The sequence below is a fragment of the Cricetulus griseus genome, assembly GCF_003668045.3.
Source record: "Cricetulus griseus strain 17A/GY chromosome 1 unlocalized genomic scaffold, alternate assembly CriGri-PICRH-1.0 chr1_1, whole genome shotgun sequence".
In the NCBI taxonomy this organism is placed as follows: Eukaryota; Metazoa; Chordata; class Mammalia; order Rodentia; family Cricetidae; genus Cricetulus; species Cricetulus griseus.
In genome coordinates, this window is record NW_023276807.1 from 216556128 (window position 1) to 216579281 (window position 23154).

The 23154-nt window shown below is 40.9% G+C and overlaps 1 protein-coding gene across 4 annotated transcripts in view; it reads left to right on the top strand.

The window, feature by feature from the left end:
• Window positions 1-23154, top strand: part of Trim13 (tripartite motif containing 13) — a 49369-nt gene that overhangs the window by 1008 nt on the left and 25207 nt on the right. Inside the window, exons 1-2 of one of the 4 annotated variants that reach the window (XM_027390371.2) lie at window positions 5380-5842; window positions 7271-7342. The exons of 1 other annotated variant lie outside the window; for it this stretch is intronic. In XM_027390371.2, coding sequence (XP_027246172.1) covers window positions 7340-7342 — 3 coding nt within the window. In that variant the 5' untranslated portion in view covers window positions 5380-5842; window positions 7271-7339. Of the gene's footprint in view, window positions 1-5379; window positions 5843-7270; window positions 7343-20234; window positions 20329-23154 lie in introns of those variants that run through there. 2 more of the 4 variants (XM_027390376.2, XM_027390374.2) reach the window with 2 other exon arrangements.

Consider the following 23154-nt stretch of genomic DNA (forward strand, 5'->3'; position numbering starts at 1 on the left):
TCCACCCTGAAAGTTTTCCCAGGCACTCTCAAATCCCGGGAAACTGAACATAAGTTCTCATTTTTATTTATTTGTTTGTTTGTTTTTATTGGTTTTTGAGACAGAGTTTCTCTGTGTAACAGTTCTGGCTGTCTCTGGAACTCACTTTGTAGACCATGCTGGCCCGAAACTCAAAGAAATCCGCCTGCCTCTGCCTCTGAATGCTGGGATTAAAGGCTTGAAGTCGTCCCCCACCCCCCACCCCACCCCCGGCAAATTCCCCATTGTTTTTTTTGGTTTTTCAGACAGGGTTTCTCTGTGGCTTTGGAGGCTGTCCTGGAACTAGCTCTTGTAGACCAGCCTCTGCCTCCCGAGTGCTGGGATTAAAGGCGTGAGACAACAATGCCTGGCCCAAAATTCCCCATTCTTAAGAAACGGTTTCCCATACATAACTTTTTAGTCACCTGAGTATAAATATCCTTTATGGATATTTTTAGTCGTAGAATGAGGGGAATTTTTAGGCTTTGGTCTGTTTTCATTATAACATTAAGGAAACTATCCAAGGCTTGTACTTTGAGATTTAGTTACCACAGAATTAATATCCAGAGTAATTGCTAAAATTATTTATTGAGGGCTATCCCTGCCCATCACTGCCCATGTGTCTTTGAAGTTCTCTCTTGGTAATCAACCCCCCCCCCCACAACACACACACATACATATGTGTGATAGAATCCTTGCAAGATTTCAAGGCAGGTACTGCCCCCACTTTACAGTTGAAGAAACTGAGTTAGATTAAATGACTGCAATTTCACAGGGGTAGAAAATATACACAGTATTGTTCAAAACCCTGGGGTCTGACTCCAAGCCTGTATTTACTTCTCCAGATCTTGTTGCTTCTGGAATTATGAAATTTGAACTTACAATTCAAATACAACCTTCTGAAAATGTTCATTTTAAAAAGCAAATTTGCACTTCATCTTTTGTGTGTTTTATTAGTCTCCACTTTAGCTAATCTGCTATAACTTAAGTGTAAGGAATAAAATTGTTTTATAAACTAAACCTGTTGCTTAGAAGTGTTATTAAAAGTTGTACCCCGGGCGGTGGTGTTGCACGCCTTTAGTCCCAGCACTCGGGAGGCAGAGGCAAGAGGATCTCTGTCAGTTCAAAACCAGCCTGGTCTACAAGAGCTAGTTCCAGGACAGCCTCCAAAGCCACAGAGAAACCCTGCCTCGAAACTGCTCCCTCCCATAAAGTAAAATAAAAGTAGTACATTTACAGAGAAACCCTGTCTCAAAAAACCCCCCAAGACACCTCACCCCCAAAGTAGTACATGTATTAGATATGTAATCACCTGCCACATCTTCAATTAAAGACTGTTAACTAGCTGTGAATAGTCCACTAATGTAGAGAGGCGGAAATCCAATAGTCTTCCCTGGTTGGAAAAAAATTTGTTAGGGTGTTGCCCAACATACTTTGCCCTTAACTATCGAAACTCAGGTGTACTCAGTAGAATGAAGCAAGCAAAACTGGTTAGTGCCTGGAGCAGACTTTCCAGTCTTGGTAGATTGAATGACGATGAGCTCATAGACTTTCTTATGTCTGGCTTCTGTTCTTTTCATTACTTTCAAAGGTATTACTAGTTCTTTTTGAAAAACAGGTGTTTTGACAGTCTTCACCATCACTTTAAATAATAATCACAAATAAAAACCTACAAAAGTTTTTCCAGCAGTTAGAAAGTTGTTTATCTAAGTCAAAAGCAGAAACAGAGAATGATAACCAGGCAAAAAATTCTGCCTGTCTCTCTGATGTGTGCTCCGAACAGGTGAACTGATAGGATAATAGTGTACAGCATGTGGCTAAAAGTCAAATTTAAACATGCTCAGGGTTTTCTCTGATGGTTTTTGTGGAAGGCAAACAGACATCTGCTGAGTTTCACACTCTGTACTGATTCATACAAAATATTTTCACCATTTATCAGTTTTTAACTTTGTGGAGTAATCCAAACCATGTTTTAGATTCTTAAAACTTATGAATAGTAACAAACAAACCCCTTCTTCTGTAAACTAGTATGTTTCTGGTGTCTGTGACCTATTCACAGATATGTTTTAGAGTAAGGTTAGCTGACCTTTCCTGCTTCGATTGTTAGGCATTGATGAAATGCTTTCTGTAAACTAACCCTTATAACAGCCCCCTATGGGGGAAGTTATTCTTTGTTATAGAGATGAGGAGTCTGGGAAGCACACCCAAAGGCCCATCCCCAAAGGGACAGCACTGCATTCAAACCATGCAGTGTGGTTTTCATGCCTTTATTCCTAGTATCTTTGCAGACTGTCTCCCCTAGGGTACTTACTATGTTTAAAGATACATTCTGTCACTGGGCGGTGGTGGCACATGTCTTTAATCCCAGCAGCTGGGAGGCGGAAGCAAAGGCAGGTGAATCTCTGAGTTCAAAGCCAGCCTGGTGTACAAAGTGAGTTTCAGGACAGCGAGGGCTACACAGAGAAACTCTGTTTCAAAAAAGAAAAAAAATACATTCTATCATGGTTTGAATATGAAATGTACCCCCACAGTCTTACATGTTTGGACACTCACCCCTGCCCCCAAATTGGTCACTCCATTTTAGGAGTGTGTAGAGCCTTCGAGACTTGACCTAGCTAGCAGAGGTGGGCTGCTGTGGGAGGCACTTGAAGGTTCCATCTAGATCTGTCCTTTTCCTCATCTGTATCCTCAGACTCCTGCCACCACAAATGGAACTGCCCAGGCCTATACCCTCTGTACCCTCCTGAACAATTAGCAAACTAAATCCTTTCTTCCTGTGTTGTGCCTGTCAGATATCTTGTCACAGCAACACAAGAGGTGGTGAAAATGACATTTTTTTCTCTTCAAGTCTTTACCCCAAATGTTGACATTTAAATTTATCTGGTTAATTATTCACATTTAATTCAAATATATATATATGTATATATATATATACATATATATATATTTGAATTTGGTTGTGAGCCTAGCCTTTATTGGCTGAGTCATCTCTCCAGTCCCAAAATATAAATTTTAAAATGAATATTTTTTTAAAGATTTATTTATTATGTATACAGTGTTCTGCCTCCATGCCAGAAGAGGGCACCAGATCTCATAACAGATGGTTGTGAGCCACCATGTGGTTGCTGGGAATTGAACTCAAGACCTGTGAAAGAGTAGCCATTGCTCTTAACCAATGAAAATTTTTGCTGCAGTGCATTACTATCATTAATTGGCTTGAAAGTTCTCTATTAGCAGAGCCATTGGACATTACTCATTCCTCACAGGATGTCTTTAAAGGTTACTTAGATTTTTTAAAATGCTAAAACCATTAAGCAAGATTGGTGACTTAGAAAACCCAAAGATTAATCACTAGGAATAAAAGAGAAGATTGGGTAAAAATAAAGGATTTTGAAAAGGGTACAGAAAAATTAGAGGGTACAGCAAAATGTTTTTAGTATAAAAAATAAGAAAGCAATTGGTGGGGGATGTCCTTCTGAATATATGTTTCTCTTATTGTTGATGAATAAAACACTGACTGGCCAGTAGAGGAAGGATAGGCGAGGCTAGGAGATAAGGAGAATGTTGGAGAGAGAGAAGAAAGAGGCCAAGAAGAGATGCCATGCTGCCCAAGGAGTAACATGCCTGATGATGGGTAAACTACAGCCTCATGGCAACCCATAGACTAATAGAAATGAGTTAATATTTAAGACAGAGCTAGCCAATAAGAAGCCCTAGCCATCAACCAACAGTTTTATAATTATAATTAATATAGTGTCTGTGCATTTATTTGGGCCAAAGAGGCCATGGGACCAGGCCAGACAGAAACCTCCATCTTCAAGCAATAGCAAAGGCTCTTTAAGGAAGGCCCTATGAAGTTTTTTATAGTATCATTTACTCAAGACCTTAAACCATATTCCCTCCAGTAGAAGGTAAAGCAGGCTATTACAAATCAAAGAGAGCTGTGACATCCCTGCCCAGCCACCAGTGACCTTATTCTAAATCGGCTACCACTTTTGGTAAATCCTTACCATTTTTTGCTGAGCACTGCTTCTAGAATAAGATTCATGAACAGGCTATTGAGGAGACAGAAGGGAAGTGTGGTGGCTAGTCTTGATTGTTAGCTTGACTACATCTAGAATGGACTACAGTCCAGAAATGAGGGCATACCTGCAAGAGATTTTTTGCTTGGTTAAAAGTGATGAATCCACTTCTAGTCCAGACCTTTGAGATGGAAAACACAGTTTGAAGTAGATGAATCCACATCTAGTCCAGACCTTTGAGGTGGAAGACACAGGCCTTTAATCCAGATCTTGAAGCAGAAAGACATGCTTTTAATCTGAGCCATACCTTCTGCTGATATAAGGAATAGAAGAAAGAAGCTTTTGTTCTTGCCTTGCTAACACATCCATTCCTTCACCTGCATTGGAGCCTACTTCTTTGGGATCCCAGCATATACATGAAGACCAGCCTTGTGGACTGAGCAACTACTAGATTATTGGACTTTCTGTTCATAGCCATTGTTGGATTAGCTGGACTGCAGTCGTAAGATGTTCCAATAAATCCCCTTTATATATATATATAGACAGAGATTCAATCTATAAGTTTTGTTACTCTAAAGAACCCTGACTAGGGGCTGGAGAGATGGCTCAGAGGTTAAGAGCACTGGCTGCTCTTCCAGAGGTCCTGAATTCAATTCCTAGCAAACACATGGTGGTTCACAACCATCCATTATGAGATATGGTGCTCTCTTCTGGTGTGCAGATATACATGGAAGCAGAATGTTGTATACATAATAAATAAATAAAATCCTAAAAAAAAAAAAAAAGAAAAGAAAAAAAGAACCCTGACTAGTACAGGAAGCAAAGCAAAGTAATTCCAGAGTTGGTTTTACATCCATAGAAGGGATAAAGGTGATTAGGTGGGGCTCAGTAACACTGATTCTCAGATCCGCACTCCCTGTCTATGGGTAGAGGGCCTTTCAACCTGTGGCTTGCCTGCAAAGGTCAGATAATGTTCTGGACAGCATTTATAACAGGTAAGACAACATACATCATCTAGTATTTCAGGAAAATCTACAAATGTGCCAAATAATCAAAGGCTTCCCAAAGTAACTCAAATATTCAAGTGACATGTGTCTTTGACCCACATTAGGGCCAGTGAGCAAGAGGTCACTATGTCCATGTGTGTAACCTAGTACTTAGAAAGCTGAGGCAGCCTGGGCTACATAGCAAGATCCTCTCTCAAAATTTTTTCTTTTGAATTTGCAAGCCAAAACCAACCAAACAAACAAAAAAACCTTCTTAGTGTATATATAATATTTACTACAAAACAAAATTATGTATAGGTGATTGAGATTGGGAAAAAAACTTAAAATGTTTCTAATAACAAGGAAGGGCACATGTATTATAAGTTAAAAGCATATTAAACATAACTAATTTAAGATATGTAACAATGTCATCATCTATAATTCTATTTTGGAAATGTAAAAAATACAGATTATCCAAATTTTGAGGGTTATCAGAAGCCTGATTTTGTTCTGAGAAGAAACTGTCATATGTTAGTGAAGACACTTGTCTGTGTTGTAGATGTGCTTGGTAGGGAAGTGTAGTTTTGTGGAACTGTGTGATCACTACATTTTTATAGCCTGAGTCAGAGAATGTGAGACTACTGGAAATTGCTTAATGTGTATTAAACTGTTTTAATGCACAAGGCCCTAGGTTTGACCTGTAGTATCCCAAAAGCAGAACACAACAGAACCATAACTCTTAACATGTTTGAAGCACCCTGGGACTACCAACAGTGAAAAGATGCTCTGGGGATTGGCCAAGAGAACTTTAATGTGGTGAGTGGACCTGCCAAGAATGAATGCTATTAAAGCTTTTTATTTTTCTCATCCTTGTCCTCATCCTCTTCTTCTTCATTGCTGTTGGTTTGGGGTTTTAGTTGTTTTGTTGTTGTTGTTGTTTCTTTCTTTGTTTTTGAGGAGGTCTCTTGCTATAGCCCTGGTTCACCTGGAACTCACCTCACAACTATCTGCTTGCGCTGTGTCCCAAATACGAAGAACTTTTTCAGTGGCAGAGAGCTTGCCCAGCATGCTCTTGGTCCAATTTCCAGTAACACAATTTTTTCCTATTCTAAAATTTAATCACATGCTTTAGTAATTATTGTATAGCCTGAGTGTAGATGTAGCTCAGTGGTCAAGTTCTTGCCAATCATGGTTGGAGCCCTTGTAACAAAACTGTATACAAGGGGGGGGGGGGCAATAAAGAAACTGCCTACATGACCACTTTGTAACACGAATTAATAAAAGACCCAGAGACTGATATTGGGGTTCAAACTTCAAGCTGACCATCAGAAAGGCAAAGCAGGTGACCACTAGCTTCTTACCTCTACCTCAGGCTGAATGGGCTGATCCTGTCTCAACTAGCTCTCACCAAGAGTTGCTGGAGAATGAATGCCTCCTACTAACTACTTGCTCCTGTCTTTTCATACCCCTCTAGTGCTGGGATTAAAGGTGTGAGCTATAATTCTCTTTTAGACTGATTCACTCTTGTGTAGATCTGGGTGGCCTTGGACTCACAGAGATCCATCTGCCACTTAATCCTGAGTCCTAGGGTTAAAGGTGTGTACCACCACCACCTGATCTCCATAGCTTGAGGCTGACTTTGCTTCTCTGAATCCTCAGTCAAGTTTTAATAAATCATAAATAATATATCACTACACCACTCCATTAGGGGGAAGGTTTTTATTGTAAGAGAGAGAAAATATCCAGAGGCACCTGGAGGAGTCCAGAGCACAGAAAGAAAGTCAGACTGGACATAGCTAGGGAAAAAGGAGAGAAGAGTGGAGAGAGCAAGAGACAGCACAGTAAGAGCAGGGATGACAAATCATGTGAATTATAAGGAGGATGAGTAGCTGGGCAGAGGACTCCTTTGGGGACAAAAAACCCATTTCATAAGTTTCTGAGGAATGCTGGCTTTTATCTAACTTCGAGAAATCCTTCCATAGTCCAGCTAGAGCTCATTTCTGAATACATGGACTTCCTGAGACCTAACAGAAACCCCAGGACTTCTTATTTTTAGAAATAATGACTAGTAGTTAATGTAGACATCAGTTTCCATTAAACGTGTAGTCTATAAAAAGAGAAGGGAAGAGAAAGGAAGACACTTGAAATTTCCTACTTTTTGAGGAAAAAAAAAGAACTGCATTTTATCTATCTTGATTCATTGTTGCCTACTGTAGTGATCACTCGGTAAATTATTTATTTTAGAAGGAAAACATGGAGTACTTTGTGAGGGGGCAGCAGGCTGAGCAGTAACTAGAGTGCCCAGCTGTAGTAATGGTAAGTATTAAATGAAGTCATGAAGCCCTTGATAACTAAACAGATAGTCATGTTTCGTTTCATCTTGTATAGCAAAGTAGCATGTGAGCAGATTCTTAGAGACTATATTCAATGCACTGAGACAGGTTGCAGTATAAGGGGATCCTGTATACAGAAAATTGTTAACAAAAAAACCGATTTCATTGAGATTCAGTTCTCATGCTACAGAATTGAACCAGATTTCCAGTATAGTCATAGAGTAGCATAGGTACTCTCAGCCTCCAAAAGACTCTGTGCTCATTAGTAGCTACTCCCTATTTTTCCAGCTCTAGCCCCAAGTAACCACCAATATACTTCCAAACTCAGAGGTTTATGTCTTTCTTGGACATTTCATATAGTGTGTGGTCTTTTGAATACTTGCTTACTTAGTATGGTTTCATGTTCTTTTCTGCGTTGTAACATGGCTTCTTCCTATATATACTCAAGTAATATTCTACTGCATGTAAAGACCACTTTTTTGTTTCTCTGTTGTACATTCAAGTTTCTACTTTGGGGTTAACTATGAATAATATTGCTATGAACATTCATTGTATAGGTTTTTAAGTAGACATATTTGTAAGTTTTCTGGATTATACACATAAAGATCTGAATTGCTGAGTCATGGTATTTCATATATAAATGTTTGGAGATCTGCAGAGCTATTTTTCTAGTGTAGTTCCATTATCTATAATCCCCCCAATTATGGGGTTTCACTCTCACTGTATCTGCTAATGCTTATTATCATCTTTTTACAATTTCAGCTGCCCTGATAGCTATATAAGAGTATCTCATTGTGGATTTGCCTTTCCCAAGTGACCAATAACACTAAGTAGCTTTCCATGTACCAACCAGCTATTCATATATGTTTGGAATAATCTCTATGTGGGCCTTTATTTATTTATTTATTTATTTTGAGAGGGTCTCACTATGTAGCTCTTGCTGGCCTGGAACTTGCTACAGGTGTGTACCACCACACTGGCTATTCAGATCTTTAGCCATTTAAAAACTGGATTAAATTTTGTTCTTAAGTGGCAGTAGTATTTTTGTTTTGTTTTGTTTTTGAAACAGGATCTTATGGATCTGTGGCTAGCTTCTAACAATATGTAGCTAAGGCTAACCTTGAACTTATGATCATCCTGCTTCCAACCCTCAAGTGCTAGGACTACACGTGTATACCACCATTCCCAACTAAAATGACACTGTTAGAGTAGGCTCTAATTCATGCTAAATGATTTTTTTTTTAATGTTTTGGGTTGAACTTTGTAATACCAGGGATGGAATCCAGGGCCTTGGGCATGTTGAGCAAGCACTATGCCACTGAGTAGCATCCCCGTCTTGGGATATAGCAGTTCTTACACAATTCTTTTCTGTTGTGGGGTCTTCACTATGCATTCCAGGCTTACCTGGAGCTCTCTGTTTAGCCCAACCTGGCTTTGAACTCATATTTTCCTGCCTTGGCCTCCTGTGTGCTGGAATTGTCACTGTGAACCACCGTGCCCAGCTATAATTCTAGTGGATGTATTAAAAACCTTAGTCCTTTCATCAGATAGATAATTTGCAAACGTTTGGTCCATTCAGTCAATTATCTCTTCACCTTCTTGGTGGTGTTCTTTGAAGCACAAAAAAATAATTATAATGTAGCTTTATGTATTTATTTTCTTTTGTCACCTGTGCTTTTGGTGTTTGTGACAGTTTTTTTGTTTTTTGATTTTTTTGTTTTGTTTTGTTTTGTTTTTTTGGTTTTTCGAGACAGGGTTTCTGTGTGTAGCTTTGGAGCCTATCCTGGCACTTGCTCTGGAGACCAGGCTGGCCTCGAACTCACAGAGATCCGCCTGCCTCTGCCTCCCGAGTGCTGGGATTAAAGGCGTGCGCCACCAACGCCCGGCTGTTTGTGACAGTTTTATATCTCAGATTGACTGGAATAAGGGATGCCCAGACAGCCAGAACATTTTTTTCCAGATGTGTTTAGGAGGGTGTTACTGGAAGAGATGATGTGCCCTCACCAAGAGGCTGGGCATTATCAATATGTGGTTGGATGCAAATAGGTCTAAAAGGTGGAGGAATGGTAAGTTTTCTTCTGATCTATACTTTCTTTTGCCTTTAGACTCCAGGATTGTCCTGGCTAGTCTTTTGTCAACTTGATACAAGCTGGAATCATCTGGGAAAAGGGACCCTCAGTTGAGAAATGCCTCCATCGGATTTGCCTGTGAGCAACTCTGTAGGGCATTTTCTTGATTAAATGATTGTGGGAAGGCCCAGCTCACTGTGGGCAGTGCCACCTTTGAGCTGGTGGCTCTGGGTATAAGAAAATAGGCTGAGGAAACCGTGGCAAGCAGGCCAGTAAAACAGCATTTCTCCATGGCCTCTCCACCAGTTCCTGTCCTGACTGGTTCCTGTTCTGTGTATGTTCCTGCTTTAGCTTCTCTCAGTGATGAATTGTGATTAGGATGTGTAAGTCAAATAAATGCTTCCCTCTCTAAGATGTGTTTGTTCAGTGTTTTATCACAATAGGAAGCAAAGGAGGACAGAAATTGATGCTGGGATTATTGCTGTGACAGACCTGACCATGTTGTTATGGTTGAATTGCAAAGGATTTTAGAATGTTGGGCTGGAAAGGCCCATGAGGGTTCAGAGTTTAATGAACTTTAGTGGGAACTTGAAAGATAGGAACACTGAACGCACTGGAAATGATGGAACCCTGGCTTGTGAAGTTTCAGAGAGAAGTTTGAGAGTCTTTTAAAGACTCTGTTGGGTCCTTCATGTGATATTTTGAATTAAGATTCTATGATTCTCGTCAACTGAGGCTGAAGAATCAGCCAGGCTGTGGTGGCACATGCCCTTAATCCCAGCACTCCAGAGGCAGAGGTAGGCAGATCTACAAATTCTAGGCCAGCCTGGGCTACAGAGCAAGTTCCAGGACACCCAGGGTTACATGGAGAAACCCTGTCTTGAGAAACAAAAACAAAACAAGCAAGCAAACAAACAAATAAACAAACAAAAAGAGTTCAGTATCACTGAGGTAAAAACTTGTGGGAATGTTTCCTTAAGGTCAGCACACAGAAGCTGTGGTCCAGAGTAGGCCAAGGCTGCAGCTCAAGCTCATACGTAGCTTGCTGATGTATAAGAGTCTCATACATGGTACTGATTTGGGTACTGATTTTAAAAGCATGAAGGGGTCTTGAATAGTAACTGAGGCTTGGCCCTCTGAGGGTCCAAAAGAGGCCTATAGCCAGAGGCTTTTATGTGTCTCTCCCAATCCTGAAGCCACTTATAAAATAATCACTCAGGGCTTAATATTAATTATAATTGTTTGGCTGGTGACTCAGGCTTATTTCTGGCTAGCTCTTACATTTAAATTAACCCATTTCTATTATTCTATGTATTGCCACATGCCCCCTGGCTTACCGGTAATGCTCAGACATCTTTCTCCTTTGGTGGATGGATGGCATCTCCTCAACTCTGCTTTCTTTCTTTTTGCATCTCTGCTTGGATTTCCTGTCTAGCTATATTCTGCCTTGCCATAGGCCAAAGCAGCTTTATTCATCAACCAATAATAGCAACACATATTTGCAGTGTACAAAAGGACTTCCCACATCAGAGGCCACTTGTGAAGATAGCAAACTCAGTTGTAGTGGAAATACAGGATTTAAGGTATCAAAGAGAGAAGTTAAGGATTGGCACCATCTGGCAGAGTCAAAGTCCCTGAAGAGAACCTAGGAGAGGCTATTGGCAAATTGCAAAACCTGTTTTAGATATTTAAGATAAATTCATCCTTACAATTTTGTTTCTCTAGAACCACTCCTGGTACCACAACTGTATTAATCAAGTAATAGCAAAATGTAAGGTGAGTCTAAGACCATAAGACAAATTCAGGTAATGAACCTGCTTTTATGCACAACTATAGTAATCAAAAGTGACACTTCTTTTTTAAATTTAAATTAAAAACAATCTTATTTTAAATACCAATCCCAGTTCTCTCTCCCTCCAGTCTTCCAATTCCTTTCACCATCTCCCCATCCACTCCTCAGGAGGGTGAGGCCTCCCTGTGGGGGATCATCAAAGTCTGTCACATCATTTGGGGCAGGACAGAGGCCCTCCTCCCTGTATCTAGGCTGAGAGAGTATCCCTCCGCAGGGAATAGGCTCCGAAAGTCCATTTGTGCACTAGGGATTAATACTGGTCCCACTGCCAGTGGCTCCAACTGACACCCATGTTCAGGGGGCCTGGTTCGGTCCTATGCTGGTTCCCCAGCTAAAAAGTTATACTTCTAAAGCAGCATTAAGTTTTGTATGTATGGCTGGGCTTTGGTAGCGCATGCCTTTAATCCCAGCACTCGGGAGGCAGAGGCAGGCGGATGAATCTCTGTGAGTTGGAGGCCAGCCTGGTCTCCAGATCAGAGTGCCAGGATAGGCTCCAAAGCTACACAGAGAAACCCTGTCTCGAAAAACCAAAAAAAAAAAAAAAAAAAAAAAAAAAAAAAAAGTTTTGTATGTATGTATATACATATATATGTATATGTATGTATGTGTGTATATGCATTATGTATAATTATGTGTGGTGTGTGTTCTATAATCTGTAAGAGATGAGATAATTTTATTGGCTTTTTCCACCACCCACCCCCATACTAGGGAGTGAATCCACATTCAAGGTGGGTTTTCCTTTTTCAGTTAATCCTTTCTAAAAATGTTGTCATAGTTAGATCTGTGTGTTTTCATGGTGAGACTAAACAAGCCAAGATGGCAAAGAAGGTTAACCACTAAAGGAGCTGTTTCAGTTACTGTTTTATTGCTGTGTAGATTCCAGGACCATGACAGTTTAGAGAAGAGCTTATTGAGCTTACAGTTTCAGAAGGTGAGTGAGTTCATGACCATCATGGCAGTGAGCATGGAAGCAGACAGGCAGGAATGGGACTGGACCAATAGCTAAGAGCTTACACGTAAAGACAACAACCATTAAGCAGACAGAGAACTAACTAAAGCTCTTGAAACCTTAAAGCTCACCCCCAGAGACACACCTCCTCCAATAAGGCCACACCTCCTAATCCTCCCAAATAGTTTACCAACTGTTGACCAAGCATCCAATACATGAGCCTATGAGAGCTATTCTCATTTAAACCACCACAGTGGCATTTCAGATTCACAAAAATTCCCACCGATGTAACAATTTGAACATAAAAAGGGGTGAATGAGAGAAATTGATGGAAACATGAAGTTTATAAAGTCCTGTTTGTTACTGTTCAGAATGATACTGAAAAAAAGTCACTACTCACAAAGACTATTGCTAGGGTTTCAGCTTGTTATTTGTTTTGCTGTTGCTGGATTTTTGTTTGTTTGTTTTTGGTGTATACTAGGCAAGTACACTTCTACTGGGCAACCTCCCCAGTCCTCACTACTGTTGAAGAAGCCATGTTTCCTGCCTTTCTATTAAAATGTTTTTCAGGCAGGGTTAACTCCAGAGGATGTGAGGCTCTGGGTAAACACTTTTATGGGACCCTGTCTATATAACATAGAACATATAATACAAAATTCATGGGCACCCATGAGGGATAGCAATGTATTTATGAAGATGAAAAACAATTGATAGGTACTTATATATTTTATTCCATATATATATATATATATATATATATATATATATATATATATGAAGAAATTGGGGGTGGGACTTTCAGACAGGATCTTGTTATAAAGATCTTCCAACTCACTAGTCCAGGCTGGCCTCAACCATGTAATCCTCCTGCCTCAGTCTCCCAATTGCTGGGATTGTAGGTATGCCACCATACTGAGCTTTCTTGTAGATACTCTGGTTAGAGGCCAAATGATACTTTAATAATTCATTAAAATATTTTCTATAAAGAAACATTAATAAAACAATAGCTCTTTTTATAATTGCATGAAGGATATTCTGTGCTTACTTATAAATATTACTCAATATAAAATAGTATTATTACATCAATACACACATTTGCATAGTGTAGATATTCACTTAAGAGTCAAAAATAAGGAAGAAGTGTCAAGCTGGGAGGAGCAAGGAGTTGCATTTCTACCAGTGCACTGAGCTATCTGGCTTAGGGTCACAAAAAACATAAATTCTTCCAAAAGAAACACTCAGTGTTTACATGGAAACTGGTAATCCATACAGACTATTAACTGGCAGTGAAGAGACAGATTAATTCATCTGGTATAGGTGAATCTTAAAGATATCAAGACTATTTTGGGGGCTGGAGATGGAAATATGGGGGTTCATTATTGTCCTATTTTTTATGTGATTGAAATTTTTTAAAATAAAAATATTAAAAAGGTATTTTAATGACATCACAATGTCTAGGGGCAGCACAGATGGAACAACTGGAGTTCCATGTTCTAAAGCCAGAAACTGCAACGTAAATGAAGACAAGTATGTTAGTGTAAATAATTTTGTTATTTTATGAGGGATGATTATAAAATATTTTTGAATGATTTCTAATACAACATTAGGAGAAATGACCCATTGGTCTTGAGAATTTAACTTGCCTGAGTAGTAGAAAAAGAATTGCAGAAAACAGCCCTACCCAGAAGCCAGCCCCCATGCAACCTGAGTGGGCTAGAGGAAGATGGGAGCACAGGAGTATGTTTCCTTCTGAGTGTTGGTCAGTGGAGAGTGAAAGGGAAGGGAAGGGCTCTGCTAAAGCTGTGTGCTCACATTTGTCTTTTCTGTAATCTGACACTCTCTGAGGTCTGAGAACAGCATTCAGCTATTTGCCTTGATCTAGTGACTTCAGGTTATTTCCTACGACAATGTTGTATAGTTTTGTTTACCTCTAATGTGACACTAACTGTGAATTCCCCTAGATGTTTCACGCTGTACTCCAAGCACACTGGAATTTCAAAACTTTGTTGTCCTCCTCCCACACAAAAGCATACCTTCTTAAAGTTAGGCAAGAGTTGGGTTGTAGTTCTATGGAAGAGCACTAGCCTAGCCAACTCTAGGTTTGATCTTTAGCATTGCCCAAATGAATGGATGGATGGATGGATGGATGGATGGATGGATGGATGAATAAAATTACAGGGATTTTTTGATGTGATAGTAATAACATTCAGTGTCTTAGCAGGAATTTGGAATACACAGATACAAAAGTTTATTATGAGTTACACAATTAAGTATATATAAATATAATTTCAGAAGAAATAATTAGCATATGTTTAGCTCTAGTTTATAACATACATAATTATTTAGGGAAATGTCTTCTGGTGACTATAATTTACTTTTGAATGCATAAAAATAATATGAATTGATGAATACAGAGGAAAATTAATAGATATGATAATTCAAGAAGAATTACATTTATAGGCTAGATGGTATGTACAATAAAAATCCTTCAGCTTTGCCTATATTTGTAACTTTCTGTTTGTTGGTCTTGAGACAGGGTCTTGTGTAGTCCAGCCTGGTCTTGAACTTACTATGTAGCCAAGGATAACCTTGAATTCCTGATCCTGTTGCCTGTGCTGTCCAGGTATTGGATGACATGTGTGCATGACTGAGCCTGACTTGTGTTTGCAAATTTTCATTAAAATGTTGGGAAAAGACCTAGAAATATGATTTCACCTTGGATGAGCAGGAAGAAGAGGTCATGGAAGCTTGTAGATTGTCTTCTGCTTACAAGGGCTCTGGACATTCTGTACTTTGTGAATTGCAAGTGCTGATCTCTTACAACAAGTCTAGTTACCTTCTCCCCTTTTTTCTTTGGGTTTTCTGGCTTATCTACTGATTGTTAATGGTCAAGAACTACTTGACCATTAACAGGGTCTTGGGTATATATTAGGAGTATGGTTCTCTTTGTATTCCCATAGAGCCTCTGTCTATGGTTAATCCAGTGACTAGTACCACTGAGTCCTTAGAACTGGAAGAATGCTGGTTTCTACATCTTTGAATGAAGCTGTTTGACAGACAGAGCCATTTTTTAATTAAATTTATTTTTATTTGGGGCTGGAGTGATGTCTCAGTGGACAAGAGCACATTCTGTTTTTGCAGAGGACCCGAGTTCAATCCTCAGCGTTTAGTTGTGTACTTACAACATCCTGTAATGCCAGCTCCAGCATATCCAACGCCCTCTTCTGACCTCTACCTGCATCTGCACATATTTGTGTTTATGTGTGTGTGCCTGCTTGTCTGTATGTGTACCATCTGATTACCTGTTCACCAACCAAGAGCTCCTCTGATTCCCAGGATGCTCTCAGAAAAGGAACATGGTATTTCTGGTCTCTACTATGGTGGTTTCTCAGGTAGCTAATAAAGTCTCTGTGACTAACTGCTTTGTGAACTACAGAGGTCTAGCTCTAGGAAGAACAGTTCTGGTATCCTTTCCCTGTATAAAGGAGACTAATGACAGTGCCTTAAAATGCCAAATTGACTCTGAGTCTTCATGAACCTTTCCACCTCTATTCTGCTGTACTCATTTGAATGGCGATGAAGACAATGTGACGTTTCTCTGATGGAGTTCCACACATCTCACAGCACAGGGCCCACCCCATTTCAAGCCTGGATAAAATGAAAGGTTTGGTTTCACCACCAAAGGAAAATAGAAAGGTGTCTTTGGTATTTTGGATGGAGAGTTTTGTTTTTGTTTGGCAATATGTCTCAGCTTTGCTAAGGGATAGGTTAAGTGTTTTTAGGGGCAGGAAGCCAGTGGCTGCAAACACTTGGTTTTAGCCACACATGCACAGCTGCTCTGGGGCTGATCAGTGTGCAGGGTTCTTCACTGAGTGTTGTAGTTTGAATGTAATTGAGCCTCATAATCTCATAGCGAGTGGCACTATCGGAAGGTGGGGCTTTGTTGGAGGAAGTGTGTCACTGTGGAGGTGCGCTTTGAGGTTTCCTACACTCAGGATACTGCCCAGTGTTTCAGTCTGCAAGATATAGGGCTCTCAGCTACTACTCCAGTACCACATCTGCCTGCATGCCACCATGCTCCCCACCATGATGATAATGGACTGAACCTCTGAATCTGGAAGTGATTAAATGTTTTCCTTATAAGAGTTGCTGTGGTTATGGTGTCTCTTCACAGCAATAGAAACCCTACGACAGGTGTGTTCCACCTCCTCCTTCTGCTGACCCTGACCTCTGTGCATCTGCTAGTGGGTGTGCTGTGGGAGTCTCTGACAGACTACTTTATGTTTTACCCTACACTCTTTCATAATGTCTGCCTTCTTAAATATATGCATTTCTTACATTTGAATTGTAAATTTAAGATGTTTTGGATAGTGCAAGCCCTGCCCCATAAACTTATGTATCTTCACTCTTCTATTTTCCAACACTCTCCCTCTTTCCTTTTTTCCTTCTTACTTTAGCTATCTATATTTACCACTCCTATTTTTCCAGCCCTCTCCTTCCTTCCTACTTTAACTATTCATTTCCCTACCCTTCTATTTTCTAACCCTCTCCTTTTTTTTTTTTTTTTTTTTTTTTACTCTGCTTTTTAAAAAAAGAAAGTGTTAAGCCGGGTGTTGGCGGCGCATGCCTTTAATTCCAGCACTCAGGAGACAGAGGCAGGCGGATCTCTGTGATTTCAAAGCCAGCCTGGTCTACACAGTGAGCTCCAGGACAGGCTCCAAAGCAATACCAAGAAACCCTGTCTCAAAAAAACCAAAAAGAAAAGAAAAAAAGGAAAAAAAAGAAAGAAAGTGTTAGGGTTCTTTGTTTGTTTGCTTCTTTGTTTTCAGACAGGTCTCACTGTGGCCCTGGCTGGCCTGGAAATCTCTTGCTTTGTAGACTAGGCTGGCCTTGAACTCATAGAGACCCACCTATTCCTGCTTCTGGAGTGCTGGGGTTAAAGGTGTAAACCACCACACCCAGCTATTCTCTCCCTTTTATGAGTGTGTTAGCCAGGGTCCTCTAGAGGAACAGAACTGATAGAGGAATTCCTTAGGTTGGCTTACACAATATGGTCTAGGTAGTTGTGCAATGATTGTTTCACACTGGGGAGGCCATGAAGCCTCGGCCAGTGAGGCTGAAAAATCCCAGTATGGTACTCATGACATGGAGGATCCTTGGAGAGCTCTTATCTTTAGTCTATGCTAGAAGCCCAAAGAAGTTGGTTCTGCTATCTGTGGAAGCACGCAGCAGCAACAAGATAGCAAGAGTGAGGACAAGCAGGCTAAAAGCGACATTTTCCCTCTTCCATCAGAAAGTGCCACCCACATTTAGGGAATGTCTTCCCACTTCAAGTAATCTGATCAAGATTTTAGTTTACACCAGACATTATCAGGTTGACACCAAGATTAATATCACCCCCATACACAACTCTTTAACAGCTGGATTATCTCCCTAGTCCCTATGGACATCTAACCTTTCTCTGCAGTGCTTGTGTCTGTCCTAGGGGGCTGACTACCGGGACTGCTCCCAGGTAACCTGGCTCTGCAGGCTAGCACCTATGAGCTGTGTTGCTCTTGGGCAGCATGAGTCATCATTCCTAGCAAGAGAGCCCTGTATTGAGCTGTATGGTTCTTGTGTAAACTTAGGGTAGAAAACTAATGGGAATATGAGAGTCATTGCTTGCCCTAACTCTCAAGTGGCATGATGTTTGGATTGGGTGTGTCCCAATACACTGTGAGTCCTTTTAGGGCTGGGGAGCTTTCATTTGTCTTTGTATGCTCAGCCCTAAACCTGCCTCCCTAGCTTTGGGAGTGATAAGTCACTCACTGTTGCTTGAAGGCAAAGTGAAAATTCTTTGTTCTCTGGAGCCAGGCCCCTTGCTGGTTGAATGTGGCCGGCAGAGGGCGTGCTTGCACCAGTAGCAGAGGATCTACTTGAGCATGTTAAACCCAACCAACTGAAGCTGCCCAGAAATCTAATGTAAACCTTCACAAATGCATTAGAATATCGTCAGTGTACATAGCAAACACAAATTATGGTTAGTCTAAAAGACACAAGATCCTTACAGGATTGATTATCTTAGAGACAGAAAGCCATGACATCTCACAAAGTGCAATATAAAGTTTCCAGGTCACTCTCCCTGGAGATTTTAATTTTTAAATTGGAAAGTTCTTGACATTGTCTTGATGAGCCCCTTCATCTTACTGGGGTTTGTGAAGCTTGTCCTTTAAAGTCAAAAGGATGTGGCTACAAAAAGAAGGAGAAGGAGGAAGAAGTGGAGGAGAAGGAAGAAGAAGGCTGTTCTCTGAAGTAGGGAGAGGTGGTTAGCAGGAGAAAAAGGCAACTGAGTTCCCCATTGCTGTTCTCTGTATATGTGCATTTACGTGGAAAGATTTAGGACCTGGGTGTTGAAATACGAATTTGTGTGTGTGTTATACATTCAAATGTGTAATTTTCAGGACCTTATCCAGGGGTTCCCAGCCTTCCTACCACTGTGATCCTTTAATACAGTTCCTCCTTATGGTGACACTCAATCATAAATTATTTTGTTGCTACTTCATAATTGTAATTTTGCTACTGTTATGAATCATAGTGTAAATATTTTTGGAGATAGAGGTTTGTTGAAGGGGGGTCACGATCCACAGGTCGAGAAGCCATTCACACTGTCTGGGCTACAGTTGAAATTTGTCTTAAAACTTTCTGTGCCTTTATCTCCTTCCTATCTATGAAGTTAATAATTACCCACTTCATTGGATTATTTTTAAAGGTTAAATGAGTTAGTCTTTGTAAAACTGTGGCTTGTGACAAGACTTCCTGGAGAGATGCCACACTCGTGTCTACTCACCCTAGATAGGCAGCCCATGACAGCCCAAAGCATGGATACTGCCAAAGTCCAACTTGGTGAATCAATGAGTTTTATTGGGGTTACTCACAGGAATGTGTGAGAGGGGTTATGTAAAGGAGAAGCTACCACTCAAAGACAGATTAGCACCAAAGGCTACCCCAGCATGGGTGACAGCTCACAAAGCTGGGAACTTGGAACAGGTAGCTCAACAGATTGGAGAGTGTTCCAGGCGACTTGGTCTAACCCTCATCCAGGCTGCTTGGAGGGTTCTCTGCTTCTTCAGACAGCTGGACTCTTGGATAGAGACTCTAAGTTTGTCTTTATTGTTTATTCTTGGGAGAGAGGGGCCTAGTGAATCTGGTCATTTTCAAGGACTTCCTGAAGCAATTTTGAGTTATTTACTTTCTGAGTTATGGAGCTTTCATGAAGGATAGAGTATTTCAGTTTTGGAGGAAAATGGTTACACAAGAGCTATCAGGACAGTGATATTATTATCATCATTATTATTAATTGACTATCAAATAAAACACACAAAACTTTGGGAAGACACTATTTTAATCAATATAGGCATTATTCCAAGGATACTGTTTAACTTGAATATATGGTCAAGGGAGTGCATCAGATCAGAGTCAGCCATAGGAATTCAGCCCATGAGAGACTCATGAGAGCACACATCCTAGAACTTGGGGCTTCACAGTCAGGGGCTCAGCTCCAAGGCTCTCCTAATCAGACTGAAGTAGCTCAGAGATAGGCCACAGAGGCAGTGATTTGGTTGGTATTAGAAGTCCTACTTGGGAAGAAACACAGCAAAAACTCAGTCCTTAAAGAAATGCTACTGTCAAGAGATGAGTTTTAGCCTGCGTGGGGGAGTCAGAAGCAGCCTGGTGGAAGGGAATGGGGCAGGACAGAGAGGGTGCTAGAAGGAAATGACTTGGAATTCATTGGAAAGCAAGGGCAGTGAGGTTGGAGATGAACAGGACTTAAATAGGACAGGTGTGGTGGATTGTATAGGAATGGCCCCCATAGACTCAAGTGTTTGAATGCTTGACCCAAAGGGAGTGGCACTATTAGGAGGTGTGTCCTTGTTGGAAGAAGTGTGTTAATGTGGAGACAGGCTTTGTGGTCTCATATAGGCTCAAGCCATTCTCAGTGTGACAGTTTACTTCCTGCTGCCTGTAGGTCAAGATGTAGGAGTCTCAGCTTCTCCACCACCTGTGTACCTGCTTGCTGCCATGGTTCCCACCATGATGATAATGGACTAAACTCTGAACCTGTAAGTCAGTCCAAATTAAATGTTTTCCTTTATAAGAGTTGCCATGGTTATGGTGTCTCTTCATAGCAATAGAAACCCCAAGACAACAGGTTATAAGAACCCTTTTCTGCCAGATGGTGGCAATGCACACCTTTAATCCAAAAGTACTTGGGAGACAGAGGCAGGTGGATCTCTGTGAGTTCAAGGCTAGCCTGGTCTACAGAGGGAGTAGTTCCAGGACAGGCTCCAAAACAATACAGAGAAACCCTGTCTCAAAAAACCAAAAAAAAAAAGTTGAAGAATAAACTAGAGGCATTCAGTATTCACTGGATTGTTCTGACTCTATTCTGTGTCTTTGTCTGTCTCTTAATGTCTATACTTACCCTTTCTCTCAGGTATGAACTGGGCAAGTCGGTTGGCTCCGACTGTAGCACCACAAACAGCATCCCAGTTTCCCCTTTCTGGGTCTTGACCCTTTGCTCATATTATTGCTCCTCCCTCTCTTCTACTGGTCTCTAAGAGCTCAGCCCAGTGGTTAGTTGTAGATCTCTGCATCTGCTTCCATCGGTTACTGGACGAAGGTTCTATGATGACAATTACAGTAGTGCTCAATCTGACTATAGTGGAAGGCCAGTTCAGGCACCCTCTGCACTATTGCTTAGAGTTTTATCTGGGTTCATCCTAGTGCCAGGTTTCTCCCTAATCCTATAATGGCTCCCTCTATCAAGATATTTCTTTCCTTGCTCTCCCTCTCTGTTTTTTACCCAACTTGACCATCCCATTCCCTCAAGTTCTCCTCCCCACTCCTCTTCTTTCCTCCCCTCTCCTCTTCCTCCCTTCTTCCCTTAAACCTTCCCCCTCCCTCCCACACTTGCAATTTTCTCTGGAGATCTTGTCTATTTCCCCTTCCTAGGCAGATCCATATATCTCTTAGGGTCCTCTTTGTTTCCTAGTTTCTCTGGGGTTGTGGACTCTAGGCTGGTTATCCTTTGCATTTTGCCTAATATTCACTTATGACTAAGTACATACCATATTTCTGGGTCTGGGTTACTTCACTCAGGATGTTTTTTCTACTTTTGTCCATTTGCCTGAAAATTTCAAGATGTCTTTTTTTTTTTTAACAGCTGAGTAGTACTCCATTTGTAAATGTACCACATTTTCTTTATTCATTCTTCAGTTGAGTTGCATCTAGGTTGTTTCCAGATTCTGGCTATTATGAAGAATGCTGCTATGAACATTGTTGAGCAAATGTCCTTGTGGTGTGAGTGTGCATCCTTTGGGTAAATGCCCAAAAGTGGTATTGCTGGGTCTTGAGGTAGATTGATTCCCAATTTTCTGGGAAACCACCATACTGATTTCCAAAATGGCTGTATAAGTTTGCATTCCCACCAGCAATGGAGGAGTGTTCCCCTTTCTCCACATCCTCTCCAGCATAAACTGTCATCAGTGTTTTTTATTTTAGTAATTCTGACAGGTATAAGATGGTATCTCAGAGTTGTTTTGATTTGCTTTTCCCTGATGGCTAAGGATATTGAGTAATTCCTTAAATATCTTTCAGCCATTTGAGTTTATTCTGTTGAGAATTCTTGGTTTAGCTCTGTGCCCCCATTTTTAAATTGTATTATTTGGTATTTTGATTTCTAATTTCTTGAGTTTTTTGTATAATTTGGAAATTAGCCCTTTGTCAGATGTGGGTGAAGATCTTTTCCCATTCTGTAGGGAGCTGTTTTGTCTTGTTGACCATGTCAAGCTTCTCAGTTTCAGGAGGTTCCATTTATTAATTATCGATCTCAGTGTCTGTGCTACTGGTGTTTTATTTAGGAAGTTGTCTCCTGTTCAAATGTATTATTTCCCACTTTCTCTTCTATGAGGTTCAGTGTGATTGGATTTATGTTGAGGTATTTGATCCATTTGGAATTGAGTTTTGTGCATGGCAATAGATATGGATCTACCTGCATTTTTCTACAGTCCACCTCCACCAATTGGAGCTTTTAAATAGAGAAGAGGGTCAGGGCAAGAAGTGTCCATAAGTGAGCAGTCTTGCTGAAGGTGTGGCCCATGGATCCTTGGCAGGTGGTCCAAAGAGGTTGTCTCTGTCATCACTTGGGGCCAGTTTAGTTCCCATAGGATCACTGCTGCTGTTTGGGGCTGATATAATAGGGTGATCTGTCTGTGAGGCTGTGCTACTCCAGATTCCCGAGGTAGGTGCAGGCCTGAAGACCCTGAGGCACCTTCTCAGTGTCTGGAGTAGGACCTTGTAAAACAGATGTAAGAGGTCTGATTTACTCTCTGCACAGTCAGCCTTGAAGAAGGATGAGCTAGGACAGGCAGTCCAGCTTTCAGAAGCACACATCAATGGTCAGGTGACTGACCCTAAATAGAGATAGAAAATGAAGGCAGTCATGTCAGGTTTTCAGCCTTGTGGGTTCCTGTGAGGAATCAGCACTTTCCAATCAAAGCTGTTGTAACTGGCTGTTTTCAAAGGATTTGAAAGGGCAGGGCAAGTACAGGAAGGGATCCTGGATTTATTGACTCCCTCTGTTACCTCTCTAGGGCTGAAAAGAAAAATGACTGCTTTTGTTGTAGGGGAGCCCAGATCTGCAATAGTTAGGGAGCTCTGGTGAAGCAGAGAAAAATTCTAAGCCACCAGACATGGTGGCTGGTGTCTGTAATCCTGGCTGGGAGAAGAGAGAGGAACTGAGGCAGGAGGATCAAGAGTTTGAGGACAGCCTGGACAGTAATGTGAGACCCTGTCTCAGAAAGAGGGGGAGGGGAAGCCTTTCAAGGATCTGCTCTCAGAAAGAAAGAATGGAAGAGAAAGTAGGTCTCTCAAGGGCCCAAATACTG